The 17,313-nt window shown below is 41.5% G+C and overlaps 1 protein-coding gene across 6 annotated transcripts in view; it reads right to left on the bottom strand.

Annotated features, from left to right (window-relative positions):
• MECOM (MDS1 and EVI1 complex locus) overlaps nucleotides 1-17,313 on the bottom strand; it is a 321,931-nt gene that overhangs the window by 161,710 nt on the left and 142,908 nt on the right. For all 6 annotated transcript variants that reach the window (XM_074547472.1, XM_074547473.1, XM_005484750.4 and 3 more), the window contains exon 2: nucleotides 15,027-15,376. In XM_074547472.1, coding sequence (XP_074403573.1) covers nucleotides 15,027-15,376 — 350 coding nt within the window. The remainder of the gene's footprint in view (nucleotides 1-15,026; nucleotides 15,377-17,313) is intronic.

The raw sequence follows: 17,313 nt of genomic DNA, 5'->3' as shown, positions 1-17,313 counted from the left end.
TGCTGGCCTTGCTTCAGGAGGATATTTGGCAGCATCTAGCATGTCTGTCTGGGAAATTTGGGCAGTTTCTGCTCAGTGCTTGATGGAAGCGATGCCAGGGCTGCCCTAGGGATGCAGAGCTGGCAAAGACAAGGACACAGCCCAGGGCAGATGCTCCCACACTGCCACCCTGGGACAAAGTGGCAACAAACAGGAGATTCACTGGGAATTCCTTCCCCTTCTCCCCATCACTGCCTCTTTTCTCAGGGGTTGTTTGTTTGGTTTTTTTGTGGTTGGTGGTAAAAACAAAAACATCTACTATAAAAACCAAAACCAAACCAGCAAATCCTGAAGCCTGCTTGACTTATGCTGGGGAGAGTTCTGAGGCCAAACTGCACAATATTGGGGCAGAAGAAAAACACGAGGTTTCCATTCCCCTCTCTTGGTCATTCCCAGTCTGTTCTCTGACATGACCCAGCACAAGACCCCAAGTGCCCAGCAGAAATCTTCACCTCCTGCTGTTAGCACAGCCCCTCCACGCTGTGGGGAAGGGGCTGCCACGGGCTCTGGAGTGGGATTGGGGCACCCAGGGTCCCCCTGCCTCGCTCACCTGAGGGTCCCCAGGGCTCCTCAGTCCCCCCCATACTCAACCTGCCCTCATGCCTGGCAAAAAGCTTGTTCAAAATTGGCACATGTAACGGGGATTCGTTATTTCAACAGTTTCTTGGTTAGCATTTAGAAAACCTCAAAAATTTAGAGGCGAGACTCTCCCCAAATCTTCACGAGCACCATTCCTTTCCCTCTTCCACACCTATATCCCAAAATGACCATATTCCCACATAAATTTTAACACTGATCTACAAAGTTTCTCATTAGTCTTTTGCCTCTGAACTAAAGCACTCCCTTCCCCAGTGTCAAAGCAGAAGCAACCATGAGGCCGTGTGGTGCATCCAGGAATGTTTTGTGCCCCTGCACGCCTGTGCTTGTGCATTTTTTCTTCCTTTCTTAAGCCAGGGTTTGAGATTTGAGTTATTCTGCGAACAAGACCCAAGAGAGACACAATTAGACTCCCCTGGAGACTGACCCCTTATAGTGCCCACCTGTAGCCGGACCCAGATAGCATCCCAGTGCAATGAATTAGCACTCTAAGCTGATTAGAGCAGCTCTGCACAACTCTATTTTATTGACACAATGAAGAGAGGACAGAAAAGGGCCTGAAATGAGAAAATCATTTCCATGCTGACTGAATTAAAAGAACAAAAGAGCTCCTTGCAGTTGCAGCATTCAATTTGTCAGAAAAAAAGGAAGCCACTTAATGGATCACAATAGATCTGAGCAGACAGATGAAATTTAAAACTTCAGCATGAGTGCGATTACCAGCTAAACATATTCTCAATCATTTCCTCCATATGCATAATTTAGTTGGATTGTTTACTTGGAGGGTTTGTTGGGTTTTTTTTTTTGCAAAAACACTGTGTGAGATGTTATCTCATAGGTGTCTTTGCATCCCATTTTTCCCAGCCCGGAAGGTTGTTGTGTTGGCTGGTAATACATTTTGTTGTAACACAAATTGCACTAAATTGTGGCTGCCTGCGTTTGCCTTTCTCCCCTGCCTCCAGAAGTAAATTAATATTTTCAGTGTATGGAAACAAATAATGCAAGATCATCTTATTCCAAAGCAGACCTAAATTGATTATAAATCACATGCATTATTCTGCTCTGCTTCCAGGAGAACAAACGTACTGCAACTGCTATTCTAGCAAAATATATTAGTTTGTGCCACTATAAACAGCCTTCTCATTAAATTTAGGCTTAAGCTAACAGTAATAAGACAAGAATACAGACTATTAAGGGGTTTCTCTGAATGATATATATAATTACTTACAAAAGAGGTATGCAATTCACTTTAGCATTTTCAAATCAAAATCTACTAACCCGTAGAAGGAAATATACCTTTAAAATAAAGCTGTGAAATAAATTGAAAACATCAGTATTTTAGGCTCCCTGTCCTCTAATTATGTAAAAGCTTGAATCTGAGTCTGTCCTAATTCAAAAGGGAAAATCAATTGCATCTGTAAAAATATTTGACTTTCCCAGATTATATTTTCTACATAATGAAGTATTAAAAGAAGAAAACAGCAAGCACAGTCCTGCAAGTACATTGGCATATAAAGAACATCACCTCCCTGCATATTCCTTGAAAGCTAAATATTTTGGATTATGGAGAAGGAAGCCCTTTCTTTTTCTACACAAAATTTAAAAAGCTTATATCTTGTTACAATATTTACAAATCAAATATCTCTTGCAGACCCAAAAGGCAAAACAAAAGTCATTTTCTGAGCCTCATTATGACTTCAGAGGATCTGAATTCAGAGCATTTGCGTTGATTTGCCCTGACATATATTTTTATTTTTCTGAGCATGTTTTAATCAGTTCACTTGACATCTTTTTACTACTCAGTTTGCGATTTTACCAGCTTGTTTGCATCTAATTTTGAGGTTTAAAAAAAAGCCAAAAAACAGTAAAAGAATTATAATTGCTTATAACTCCCCTGTTTTGAAGTTGATACCCTGCTAAAGAGAAAACCAAGCTGAGCACGGGCAAGGTTTACTTCTGCTGGCTGCTATTACTGATTTGCCTAAGCATTTCACAGGGGTAAATACCCAAATCATTCAGGGAATGACTGACACACTCTGACATGTGGTTAACAGTCTTACCCTGTGCTTTTGCCTCTACAAATCTCACTGATGCCAACACAACCTTCCAAATATTTCAGATAATCATTTTCCCCCTTACTCTTAAAAAAACTTTTACAGCCACGTCTGAACCATTCAAAGGATCTCTGATTAGAAATGTTACTGTAACCGTTTATTTTTTCATCCTTTATTTTTTTTTAACCTCCTAAGTGATTGAGCTAAGAGTTTTTTATATACATATATGTATATATAAATAAAATAAAATAAAAAATAAATAGATGTTTAAATATATTTGTACAAATAAATATATATTTAAATATATTTTATATATAAATGTCTATATTTAAAATATGCATATATAAAATTAAAAAATGAATAAATAAAATTTAAAAATACATATTATAATAATTTTTAAAGGCCATGCATGAAGCTTTGGGATATTTTAGCAAGCTCAACGTAGTGTAACTTTGCTGACAGCCTGTCACATTTCACTGACTGTCTGTCTGGGATCCTGCGATAACATCTGCATTCACTCAGGGCGAGAGCTTACCCTAAGACAAAAAAGTGGGTCCTGCCACATAATGCTCCATCATTCTGTCAGTTCTGACATGGCATCTGAATTTTTTTGAATCACTAAACACTTTTGGGACTCTGGTCCTTATTATCTTTCCTTAGTTTCTATACTCGCTCGGCAATGCTGAAAAATGTAAAATGTGCAAACAAGGTAGTGGACGGCTCGGGCTTTTTGTCGTCTAATCCTCAGCCCCTCATTCATGCTCACTGTTAATCTCTTAAGACATTATAAAACTGTTAGACAAAGAAATGTGAATACCTCTGCTTCTAAGCAGAATGGGAGGAAACCAAGGAAAATCTGGATCATGCTAAGCTTTTCTTTTCACCACAAAAATGGTAACTTAAACCTGTTGCATCAAATTATTTATAATTCCCAACACTAAGGCTGGGGTTTTTTTTTCTTCTCCAGCATTACAGAGCCAGCCTGGCAATATCACAGGAGGAGGAACGGTACTACTGAGCCTTTCCAAACACATCAAATGTGTAAGTTACACACAAAAAAACTCTACAAAGCCCATGAGAATATGGGCAAATTGGGTTTTAATCCCTCTGCCGGTTTTTTGCTCAGCATGGCACAGGGCTCATCATGCTGTCAGGGCTGCTGGAGACCACTTTGGGGTTGATTTCTGTGCTGCAGAAGGACCAGGGGCTCGCTGGGCTGGCTCTGACGGTGGGGATGCTGCATGGGACAGGCTGGCTGAGGCTTCCCTGGCTGGATGGGACCAGGGCCCCATTTCACAATAATCCAGCTCTGTCTGGAGCCGTCTGCTATTGCAGGTCATCATTTCACTCCTCCTGACTCCCACTGCTGCGGGGGCATTAGCATGGGGACAAAAGCTGCTCAAGCACCTATTCTAAACCCATTCAAACCCACTAAAAATCACACCCAAAAATGATACTGTTGCAATCAGCTAAATTTTATTCAGGAATGCTGGGGCTGAAAACCAGAATTTTCATTTTCTACTTCTGCATTGTTGTCATGGGTGGTGGGATCGGATAGTCTAGTCTTAAAATTGCTCCAGGAGCACAAAAGTATTTGAATGCAAATGCCAAACAAGTCACTCTCCCTGAGCTAAATACCTACCACGAGGGTTTCTTTACACACGGAAACTTCTGTTAAAGTCATAATCTTCAAATAATTATTTAAACTATTGTGAAATCTGCCTAAAACATGTTTTATTCATCTCTGTTTGCATTAGTGAGAGGGAAAAGGGCTTTAATGAGGGAAGTTGAGATGTTGCCTTTTTTGCAACAATGCCAGCCATCAAATCGGTGAGATGACTTGAGAAAATCAGCTTTTGAAAGGGAATAATGAGGGTCCATACTGGTAGGGATTGAGCTGCTCTGCTAAGGGTAGAACTGGTGATATTTCAAGCAGAGGGAAGCGTTTGTGGGAAGGTATGAGCAAAATGTGTCCGCAACAGGGGGAAAGCCCCAAGCTTAAATGAACTGAGGAACACCAAAATCTTGACATGAAGAGAGAGCTGAGAAGGAAAAGATGCAGTAGAAAACTAAATTATATGCAGCCACTAAAAGGCAATCAGAGCCTGGTTAGCAAAGCATGTGCACAGCCAGAGCTGGAGGCAATTATGGCACTGATCTGCTGAAAAATAGACTGAGGAAGATGAGGGCCAGATATAAAGGGCAGAGATAGATGGGACTTACAAAAGATGGGAAGAAGCTGAGAAGAAGGAAGTTTTTCACAAGATTGAACAAGGATTCTTGCTGATTCCAGGGTTTTGGGACAATGTGGAGAACATCACTAGTTATGAGAGGAGGAGAACAGGGAGAAGGAAGTAAAGAGAAGTGCACAGCACAGGGTCAGCAGGCAGATGAAAATGCAATTTGAGACCACAGATCTACAAACAAATAATTAAAAAAAGGCCTCGTCACACAGTCTTAACTGGGGGAAATGGTAAAATACTGTTCTCTGTGCAAGAGAGGAGGTGTGTGTTTCAAAGGCAAGGCACTGAGCTCACTGTTGCCCACCCCGCTCATTGACACCATTTTGCCACAGAGGGTTTGGTAGGGCCATTTCTGGGTTTAGCATTAAAGACAGAAAAATTGTTTCCTCTCCTTTTTTGCTGCTCATTTGCCTGCCTACACATGTACATATTCCTAACAGGTAGATGCCAAGTTAAGACTGGAAAGCAAAATCATTTTTTCTATATTCACATGCAAATTTTGCCTTATTTGAAGGTTATCACTAGATCAATACTTACAATTTACCTTTATAGAATATTTTCTGTAAATGCAGTAATGCTGAAGCTTTCCCATCCCCAAACTTCCATTTTCCCCTCCAGGAGAGCTTTACCTTTTTTTGCACAAAATCAACATTTCTACCACAGTTTTTAAATACCCCGACCGCAAACCTCTTTGAAAACATTAATACCCAGATTTATTTTTGAGTAAAACACCCGCATAACAAATAGCTACATTCTGGAAAGCCCATTTGGCCACATGAGGCTGTTTCAAGAAGATAGGAGGGAGCTGAAGGCTCCTTTTGGAAACCCTGAGCAGCTCCACACCAGGTCTCCAGCACAGCCCACTCTGTGCCTGCTGCCAATACACTTCATCAAGTTAAGACTAAGAACAACACTTTGGGAAACCCACTATACACCAGAGCCCCCTTACGCCCTAGGCTTCACCTGATGAAATGTTATGCTTTTTGTGGGCTCTTTTACATCTTTCTACACTAAACAGGAGGGCTGTGCTTTAAAAGGAAGGGCCACTTAACATTTGTGTTTCTTTCCCAAATTAATGATTATTGTGTGCACCGAAGTTAGTGCTGTCACATAAAGCCAGGCAGGATTATGACAACCCCTGTCCTCACTCCTGTGCATGCCACCTACCATTCAGCCAGGAAACATGAGGGCTGTCATGACAATAAAGCTCCATATTAATCCTCTCTGGGGTAGAAATACCCTATTAACCAATTGCTGGTTTCTGGTTTTATTTCCAAATAAGTATACTTTTTTCTAATTTACCTGATGAACACGTCCTAATCTGCAGGCTCTAGCAAAAAAAAAAAAAAAAAGGCTTTTTAATCTTGTTTTTCAGTCTTTACTAGACCAAATGCCCAGATTGCAATGCTATTATTAAGCATCAAACCCCAGTTTGCTGTGTGGGGTTTGATGCTTGAAGAGCATGCGTTCCTCTGGGTTAATAAGCATCTTGCCATACCCCAACCCCTGTGTTCATTTGCTTCTGTTTAATGACGACCCTCTCCTCCTGCCCACATGTATGCTCGTCTCTGCACTGCTTGTTGAGCCATCAAGACACACCTTTGTTTCATTTAGTATGCAATTTTCACCTCTGACCCAAGAAACTAGTCTTAGGCTTCCTGAACTTTATTGCCTGTTAATAGACTGCTGGCTCTCTTTTCAGCAGTCATAGAAATGGTGGAGAGACATTTAATTGAAAAGAGGGACAAAGCTAGAGCCTGAAAGGCAAAGTCAGTAGGGTTTAAACAAAAAAAAAAAAAAAAAATCCAGCAATAATATGTTTGAGGAGGTTTGGATATTCTTTACAAGTTCGTGGCTCTTTACACAAATAAGAAAGACATCATTGATTTAATTATCTTCCCGGGGAACAATGGTGTAATACCCTGAATGGTGCTAAATGATTGATCTGGTAATTCATCTTCTGCTAACAGCTATCTATGCATTTTGTTTCTCTCCAGTCCTCAGCCCGATGACATTAGCAGCAATGTCACGGAGCAGTGCTGGGCTTTCATAAAACACCCACAGATGCTCTTTCCTGCCAGTGTTTAGGGACACATGGTTATAATTTTGTCTGTATTTCTTTGTCGTAGATTACTTTTAACTACATCTGTTCAATTAAAACAGAAAAAAAGAAGGACACAGCTAGAGCCCATCAGCTTTATATCAGAAGAAGCCTATTAATGAAATAGGGAGATTTAATTTTGTAAGTGTTCTGATGGGTGCGAGATGCCTTTATGTTTTTTCAGAAGTTCTGCTTAGTGAATAGTTAGGAAAGGACATTATTACAGCATAAGGATATTATGGTACACAGAAAGGCATTATTAAAAGTGATTTATTGTCCCATGTTACGAAACTTATAGGAAAAGTCTGATAATATATTAAACTTGTTTATTATGGACTTCATATAATTTTTGAATAATGCTGCTTTTTCTTTTGACAAGAGCAATAAACTCTGCTGATATAGACATACGTTGATTATCCCAAGTCAACTGTGTTGCTTAAAGAAACATGCCCAAACAATCAGCTTCTGACAGCTGCATCTCTTGTTATTTACAATAGCCATCACAGTAATAACTCACCATTTCTATATTAATAAGGCAGTGAAATTTATTATGATGGTATTGAAAAGTTATTAAGTACTGCATCCCAAGTGACAAAGTACCACAGCACTGTCACTATCCAAAAGCAGTTGCCCATCCATCACAAAGCTTTCCAGATGGTCCTGCATCTTTATCGCTCCCAGGTTGGTGACATCACCTGTTCACCCACTCAAAATTGATGATGAAAGCAAACAGATCTATCTTACTTACATTTACCAAATCAATTTAATTTTACAGGCCGTGGCTTAGTGACATATTGACTGTTTTCCTTAATGGCATCTACTGTACTTAATGCAAAGAACTCATCTCTGAATCCTGGCTTGCATAATGTGGCATTTCATAATAAATTTTTTATAACGTATTTATTTAATGGGAAGAATTATGATTGTTTGTCAGTTCTATTAGATGCAATTATTATTCTCTTCAGTTTAATATTTTTTATTTTTTCTTTCTGATGTTGTCTTTCTTAATGGCTAAATTAAATTTACCCGTTTTGTCTTTTAAAGGGATGTCTGATATATCTCATTTATTTTTCTTTGTAATTTGATAATCTCAAATCTACTCCAATGGCAGTTTTTGTCTCTGTTAATTGAATGCTCCTACCTGCTTGGACATAATGTTACTGAACTCAAAAGCTGCCTTGGTGGTGTTTAAATAAATAAAAATCTCTTTGCTCTGAAGAGAAATGCAAATTCCTGAAACACCCTCTCGGTTCTGCTCTGAAGAAGGTAAAAAAACTTCCTTCTCCCCTTCCTACTTCTAAGTCCACTTGACCCTTATGGTTTCACTCTGCTTCCCTCAGGAGTTAATGCTCCTCCTGATTAAATTAAAACCTCAGTGGCTTTGTGGGCAACACACACACCAACCTGCAGAGAGGTTTGTGTGGCTTTAGACTCTGCCATGAAATGTGTGATTTCCTGCCCTCAAGGTCAAGGACACAGCGGAGCATCCACCATGGCTGGAGAAAGAGTCAATTCCTCACAGCCCATTCTGGGTTTCACTGGGACAACAGCATTTGTGAGACTTTCCAGCTGTGCCACACCAACAGCTGCTCAGCCTCCTGCACTGGCTGAAAGGCTCTTCCTGAGGCTGTTGCCACATTGACCTTGGGTTGGCTCAGAGCCTCACCAGCCCCCTGAGCACAGCCCCAGTGCCAGGGCTGGCTCAGAATTGGGGGTGAACAGCACCTCCCCTCCAAAAACCACTGCAGCCTCTCAGCTCCCTTGTGTGATATTGATCTGAAGGTGTTCTGAGAGCAGCTCCCCCGGCCAGCTGAGGAGGGAGCTTTGGTGCTCTCCTCCCAGCAAGCAGCAGCTTTGCCTGACCAAGGGAAGGTTGTGGTCTTTGCCCAAAAAACCAAAGCACCACATCCCACCAACTTCATGCAAGACTCTACTTAACTGTATTAATCAAAGGAATTGAATGGTGGAGAAGAAGGAAATAGTATAGAAAAACAACATGGACTAATGCTGAATGATCCCTCTTGTCCTCAGCATCTTCCACCCACACAGGCTCCCCTTTGCTGTCAATACATTTAATTCAAACCGAATGACAAGTCCACCTGCTCGTATCTTGCTATTCAAGGACCTAATATTTGCTCATTTGCAATTATAAACTGTGTGTTCTCCAGGCAGGGAGAGAGCTGGTGATAAGCCCAGGGAACTGGCTGGAGTATGGTGCTGACATCCACTGTGGGGGATGCTCTGCTCATGAGGCAGCATCTGCATGGACTCCTATTGCTGCAGCCATGTCTGACTCGGGCACAGCCTCACCATAAGACCCAGATGCAAACAACAGAACAGTTCAGACTGGTAACCCTTGCAGCAATGTCCCTTTTGTGCACAGCTCTGGAGGGGCTGTCTGAAGCACCCTCGTGCACGCTCACCCCAGGCAGGACACACGGCTGAACCCTGTCCCATGCGCACCCAACACTGCATCCCTTACCCAGAGCTTAACACGGCAGCTAAGCACGTGCTTAGCTCAAACACCTGGGTAATCCTGTTGATGATAAGCTCGTGCCTAAGTGCTTTATTGGACCCCAGCCAGAGCGCTCTCTGCCTTGCAAAGCTGAGCTCCAAATGGGATAAAGCATCACCTATGCGCTGCAGACAAGGTAAGGATGTCACCCCCACCTGCAGCTGCCAGGAGTGGATGATCTGTTGATCTGGGGGAGAACACGCTCTGCAAAGGCTACATTGGTCATGTGTTGATCAAAAAACAGCCCCACCTCCCACTATAAAACAAATCATTCCCTTTTAATTCCAAATAACAGAATAGCCCACATCCTTGTTTCTGGTTTTGCTTCAACAATAATTTTGCGAAAATCCCTGGAGTCTCTATGCTGCTGAAATCCATATGAAAGGAGAAAACCTAGGCAAGGAATCTGTATTGTGCTTCCCTGCTTTCCAACCACCTGGCTGAGTGTGGTGCTGTTTTGCATGTTAATGCTGTTGAAAACAATTCAAGAAAAAGCCAAGATTTGGTCTGTAAAAGTCACAGACCAGTGGCAGTGTGAAAGTGTCAAACAACAGCAGAAAATCAAGGGTTTTATTGTTTAACACTAAGGCACACTCCATATCCCAAAGAAAAATATTCACAAGTGATGAAGTCTTTGTTCCTTCTATTTTTCTTTTTGAAAAGAACATTATCTACTGCTCTCTCCCAGAGTGATTTTCCTGACTACAAGGGAGTTATTTCCCTCAGCACTGTCACTGTTTATTAAGAATAGCTTAACTGGAGTTTTAAGATGTGAGAATTCCACAGAAAGTTATTTAGAAGACTTTTTGCTGTTTTTATTAAAAAACAAAACAAACTACCAAAAAAACGCTGCTTTCAGCATTCTGGCATCGATTTTTCCAAAGAAGGACCCAAAAACAGGGGCTAACATCTGTACATAGGAATTGGTAGATAACTGCCACTGCAAAGAAGTCTTTGGATGCTAAGAAAACCAGGCTATTGGTTTGGATGCTACAACCCAGGTTTGCAAGCATATAGATTAGATTTCATCTCTAAAAGCCTATACTTTTTTTAAAACATATTATTTAATTTTCATATCAATATATGATACACCTAAACCCCAGAATCTTGAATCAATTTAATTTTTAAAACTGACAAAAGAAAGCAAAAGAGGGCAGAATTAAAGCTTCAAACTGACTATTCCAGTCCCTACAAAACAGTGGGAAGCTTGTACTCCAGAACAATTTTTAGGAAGCTGTGCAGTTTTCTCAGAGGACTCACATGAAAAATGTTAGAGGAGACATAAATAAATAGCCAAATGGCCTCCTAATTTCCATTTAGAAGTAATAGCATCAGCTCAAGCATACTCTACCAAATATGAGTTGTTTTTCAGCCTCCCTGGCATGACAGGAAAATATACTCTGCTCTATAAACAGATTATATGCTGCTTTATAAAGCTCTAAAATATTTTTTTTACTTCTGTGACAGGTTTGATTTATTAGAGTTTATTGCTCCTGGTTTTGCCCTCCTAGTAAAGAAATAAAAGTTTAGGATCAAAAGAGCTGTGAAGAATTTGTTCCTATGAATGAGACTTTGAGTTTGCTGGAGCAGCAAGAGGCCTGAATTTGGATGTTGGCTGTCCTCTGGCCCAAGGTAGGTGCGTGTGCTTTGGCGACCTACTCAAAGCCTTGCTTTGAAACACTCTCCCAGTTGTTTTTCATAGCAGGGCATGAACCACGATGAAATCACTAAATTTGTGTTCCCTCGCTTTTGTTTAAAAAAAAAGAAAAAAAAAATTACTGCCATCCCTTAAAAGCTTGTTTTCTTTGTTGATTAAGCAGCAGTCAATTTTCCCTTTTCAAACAAGCACTGAGCAGCAGCCTCCCGACCCCCTCGGATCCGCGGGCTGCCGGCAAACACTAAAACCACCGTGACAAACTGCAAAAAAGCTCGACCTTTCCCCTTGTCCGGTGACCCCCTGTTCGATTTGTACTTTAGCCAGCCAATACCTGATTAGATAATGCTCAACTCCAGCCCCGCAAAATGAGATAAAATTCAAATTTATGGCTTTTCATTTAAACTGATCTACAGCACTCTAATCATGACCCAAGCGCGACTATATCACAACAAATTCTTTTTGTCCTGGAGTGTGTTTTATGGCTGAACTGTATAAATGGACACAATAGACATTGTTTTCTTGGACTTGCTCTGATAGAACTCTGTGTTGATCCCATAGGGAGCCTTGCTATAGGGGAATGTAGGGACAGGCTCCATGAAATTCCTCAGCCTGCTGCAGAAAATTTTTCTTTATCATCAACTGCCTGGCTGCAGAATTTAACAACAACAGTTCCCTCAGCTTCCACTTCTCTCCCAGGCTAATCCCAGTATCAGCTCAGATGGATATCAGTGACAAAAAACTGGAAGTCAGAAGTATCCCACAGCTGGAAACACCCAAAACTATGACAAGCTTTTGCAAAGGAAAAAAAAGTCTTTTTCAAAAAATGTAGCTACAGTCCAAATTTTTGTGTAACTGTAAACTCTTCTCTCCAAAGTGACTGTAGGGTTTTTGGTTAAAATTTTCTAGTGTAAGATGTTAGACCTAGCAATACTAAACAGCTGCAAAACCAGAGCAAATGTTTCATAACAAAATGGATGATATGTGCAGCATCAGAAAAGGCTGAGGAAGATGTCCATCTTTCCATACAAAACTGTTTTAATGTTTGCTTTCCTCAAAAAAAAAAAATCTTTGAAAGCTAACCACCATTGCACATTCAGTGATCCAGCTTAAACTCAGATTAAATGAAAGGGTTGATTATTAAATAACTTAATCATCCTCTCTGCAGTCAAATGGGAACCTACTCAAGTACACAAATAGTAACAATGGTGCAACCCCACCATTTTCTGGAGCGCTGTGGACAAGAAGTGAAGGAATGAGTATGCTGGACATAGCAAAACACTTTTTTTGGCCTATGGGAGCAGGAGCAAAAGGAGCAGGCTGGGACATCCCTACTTCTGAAGTCACCAGGGGACTTCTATAGCACCATGAGCTACCCCAGGTATTACAGGTAATTCAGCATGAGGGAGTATTGTGTCACAATCTGCATCAATACAATTCACTCATCAAACAAGTGGAAAGATTTTGAGACCTCTCACACTGCAAAATCATTTAAAATCCACACCCAGCACCACACAGAACTTGGGTTCTATCCTTACTCCATTTAAGATTGAAATTAAATTTCACCTTGATTATCAGCAACAGCAGAATTAATTCTCACTTGTTAACTGGTTTGTTGGGACTGGTTGGACATGGTCCTTGTTTCCCAGAAGTGCCCATTTAAGCAGAAAACAACAGCACCAGAAAAGCTTCAAGACTATACTTAAACCTCAGCAAATGATAGTTTTCCTCCCCATTCCACAGTGCTTTTAGCATTGCCTGAGCCCACCACCCACAAAGAAGTATCAGCTTCTTTCCCTCTTTAATATCCAAAGCACAAGCCCCAGGAAGTGGTGGGTTCCTGAGGAGTGTGATGATGAGCATCTGGGGTTGAATCTGGAGCATCACTGAAGTCCTGTCCAGCACTACCAGGATCCCCCACATCCCTCCTCTAGCCCCAGCCATCACTCTGTGCCATTTTACTCACTGTGTAAACTCTGCTAACCAGAATTTCCCTGTCTCTCTTCAACTACAGTAAATGTATTTAACCCACTTGTTGGAAAAAACATTCAGTTTCAAGTTTGTCTAAGCACCACGGAATACTTCTGGGTGAGTGACCAAATTGCAGAGGGACTTGACTGTTGATTTTGTGTGATTTTGCTCCAACACTTTTCAATAGCTTGCCCCAGCTGTCCCAAATAAATAACACTATTCAAATGGCACGAGTCCTGCAGCTTGAAAGGGATTCAGGCTGCCAGCTGGGCTTCCAGCACTATCAAGATATTAATTTCTTGTCTGAATATCACAGACCCCAAAATCTGAAATATTCCAAGCAGGAAAACCAGTCTCTAATATTGCCAGCATCTAAGGGTGTGAAAAGCTAAATGGATTTCCCTCAGTCTTAGTGGGATTATCCTGTCCCACAGCACTTGAGTGTCCAGTCTAAAATGCCCTAATTTTGGAAAAACGTTAAACCTGCAAGTACAGCCATGTATCAACAGTTTTTGCTTTAATTTGTGTTATCAATATTTGAGCTTAATTGTGGTGTGGTTAAAGGTCAGATTTTATGGTTTCCTGGTGCCTTTTTCAAATAATAAAGATTTCTCACTAGCAATTATATTGCATCACAGTCTGTTAACTCAGTAGAGTGCTGCCAAGTCTATGATTTCTCCTGACACTATTCTGTCACATTGTCACAGGTCTCACAAGAGTTTAAACAGCTGGATGGAAAGTTTGTCATGAACTCCCTGAGTGTTTATGGATAGTTAAGAGCAAATCAAGCTTCCATTTTCCACCGTATCTGTGAGGCTCTGCTCCACAAGGAAGCTCCATTTTTGCTGGGAAAATGAACTCCCATCTCCCCAGAGGTCAGGCGTGCCCCTGGAGAGCCACACAAACCCTGCACAGCTCCCCTTATCAGAAAGCAAAGGAAACGTACAGATGGAAAGCAGAGATTGTGCTCTGTTCCTGCAGCACATTGTTAAAGCCATGAATAAAACCATGCAGGAACATTTGTTACATCATAACACAACAGCAGCACCGCTTGATGTTTGAATCCCTGACCTGACCATGGACCAGGAGCTCAGGCAGACCCTCAGTGATAGTACAGTGAGGAAAATGCTGTCCCTGAAGGCAGGGAAAGTAAGATCCAACACCTGTACTCACCAAAGGAGCCCATGAGCTCCTTCAGGGAAAGGATTCCCCAAAGCATCAGCAGAAGTAACGCAAACCACACCATTCCCATGTGGGCTGGGTATGGCTCTAGCATCCAAACCTCCTTCACCAAATGAGTGGCAGAATTCCCATTAAGTAAAATGGAAGCAGGATCAACCCTGCAGCTTTTGAGGCCCCCTAGTAGCACAAAGTTGTTCAATAGCAAGTCTAGTCATACATCACTGGATTTAAGGGCTATTTTAATCATTGTTGACAGAAAGTGGCAATTCACAACCCTGAAACAGTACCCAGTTTCATTTCAAAACTATAATGCAGTGATTTTGCCAATCCCTCACCAAGAGACATAACACAGGACTATCCAAGTCCTGATTAAAAATGGTATAGAAATGTTCCAACAACACTTTTTCCTCACTTTCCTCAAAAGGAGCATCACCTGCCAACATCCACCCAGACAGATTTCATGCATGAAGAGCAATATTAATTTCTGACTTTTTTCTTTTTCAATTTACACTTGTCTCCATCCAGAAAACCTCAAAAGGCCACAATGCAGTTTGTGCACATAAATATGCTTTGGCTGCTGCAGGATAAGACTCAAATTTTGAAAATATTTCTATGTTTATAGACAAACAAGAACTCAACAGACCAAAAGAAAGTAGAGAAAGAATCTTACCTCCCAGCCGTAACTAGGATCTTTCAGGTGTGGCCGCTGCTCTCCTACAAAAGGGCCAAATTTTTCCCCTGCTTCAATCTTCCTTTTGGTCCATATCCCTAATCCTGCGCCAGGAATGTTGGATTCTCTGAGCTCGAACTCTGAAGGAATGGGAATGTCATCAGGAATGTATATTGGAGCCTTGTAAGGAGAGCTCTCCTTGGGTGTGAAAGCTTCGCTGGAGGTCGCTGGAGAAGACGGCTCCTGGATGCTGATGGATGTTGGGCACTGGACATTTGTAGCCTCTCCATCAGCTTCTGGCACCTCCCCCAAGGGAAGTTCTGGAAAGCTCTCGTACAAACATTCATCACCTGGAAAAGAAGGACAAAAGGTAGGATTTGAAACACCCTGACAATTTTTTGCACATGAAACCCCTTCAGCCTGCACATGGAATGGAAGGGACAGCTTGGGAGACGTCACCAATCACTAACCCTGCAGCACAGCCTCACCCTGGATGGAGCTGAGCCTTTTCTCTGGTGTAGGCCTGGGGATAACACAGTGTTTCTGAGTATTCCTGACATCAAAAGTGGTTTGCATCACTGAGCACAGGCGAGGGAATTGCACACAGATGTAAAGGCAGGCACACCCCATTGTCCAGTCTGGATACAGCACTGCACCCCACACATGCTTTGAAATTACAGCTGAAAGCCAGCATTTCATGTTACAACTGAAATCTAAGAGAAGTGAAAAGCAGGAAAGCTTCACTGGTCTTCCAGAGAGACAGACTGAACCTAAAGTAGCCAAAATTAAGTTTGATGGCCTCCAATTAGTCTTCAGAGAAAGGACCCAGCCTACCACACAACTCTTGGCAAGAGCATCAGCTGATGTAAATCAGTGTCTTACCATTGACCTCTAAGAAATGCAATGGTCTAAAATAAGTTCAGGATCCAAACAGCACCTTATAGAGAACATGAACCTTCTCCTCTTACAGTTGCAAAAAAACCTGGGGCAGATCCAAAACACATTAAAAATAAAAAAAACTACCTTCATCTCTGGGGTTTAGCCAGAAAATTAAAAAAAAAAAAAGGAATAAAAAAGAAAAACTCACTATTTTTGACAGTCTTAAATGTAAGACTAATTATAAATTCCTTTTAGTCAAAAACTCAGAGTTACTTCAGCAGGGGCTTTAGCTGCACCAGCAATACAGTGCTTAACTCAACTCTACATGCAAAAGAGTCAAAACAGCAAAACTAGCCAAAAAAGCCTTCTTTGCTGTTTATATTCATTTAATGTATTCATGTTCTTGGGGTTTTATACACACCAGAACTCATTCCACTTAATTCAAACCTAAATAGGAGGTGAGAATACTGTTCTCCAAGGACTGAAACTAAGAGATCAGGTATTTAAAACCTGAGCTTGAGAATATTTGCATAATATGGTTGGCCCAGAAATGAAAGCGTTACACTGGGCTTGGCTTTCAGAATGACTCTGTCTCAGTGAAGAAACAGGAAACTTTAAAATGTTCTTTCAATTTCTTGCTCATTTAAGAAACTATCCATGGTAGATTAGCACCGTATGCCTTTTCCACTGGAAGCTGGTCATAGCCCATTGTCACTCACATCTTTGTTACATATTATCTCACGGTTTTATATCTGTACTTTCATGCTTCTGGTACTGCCTAAGACAAACACTGGGACATAACAAATCATTGGAATAGATTGCTCCCATCACAGGACTGGCAAACTGGATTCTTCATCTGTGAGCAATTTATTCACAGCCATGAAGTGTTTTTCTTTCTTTTATGTGGCACTGGCTATGACCTCATACATGTCACAGGAAAGTTCAGCTACCCGTCCCCTCGGCCTCCGGTTTGGCAGACTCTGCCTGCACTTCAACAATTGAACCCAATATTGATCAGTTTGTCACTTTACTAATACTTCGCATTCTGAGAAGTAGAAAATCTTGACTGACTCCACCATTATGGCTGAGAAGGACACAGAGAGGGATCTCCCATTGCTTGTGGTTCAGAAATCCTACCTGTTATAGCTGGCTTTGGCAATGATGCTCAAGGGCTTGTGAAAGCACTCATGAGCCAATGCCATCCCTTCCTGCCCCCAGCACCACTTATCTGGGACTCCAAAGGGCAGGAAAGAGGGCATGGAAAGGACAGAGACACAGCTCTACCTGGATGCCCTGCACTGAGACAACCCCTCCAGCAGCCCTCTCTGTTACAGCATGGCACTGCTGCTGTCCCCAGACACAGCCATGCTCCAGCATGGTGGCACAGGTGACAGAGGTCCATCCACAG

This window comes from Zonotrichia albicollis, chromosome 9, assembly GCF_047830755.1.
Source record: "Zonotrichia albicollis isolate bZonAlb1 chromosome 9, bZonAlb1.hap1, whole genome shotgun sequence".
Classification (NCBI taxonomy): domain Eukaryota; kingdom Metazoa; phylum Chordata; class Aves; order Passeriformes; family Passerellidae; genus Zonotrichia; species Zonotrichia albicollis.
The sequence above is the reverse complement of the archived record's forward strand: the minus strand, read 5'-3'. Positions and strand labels throughout refer to the sequence as shown.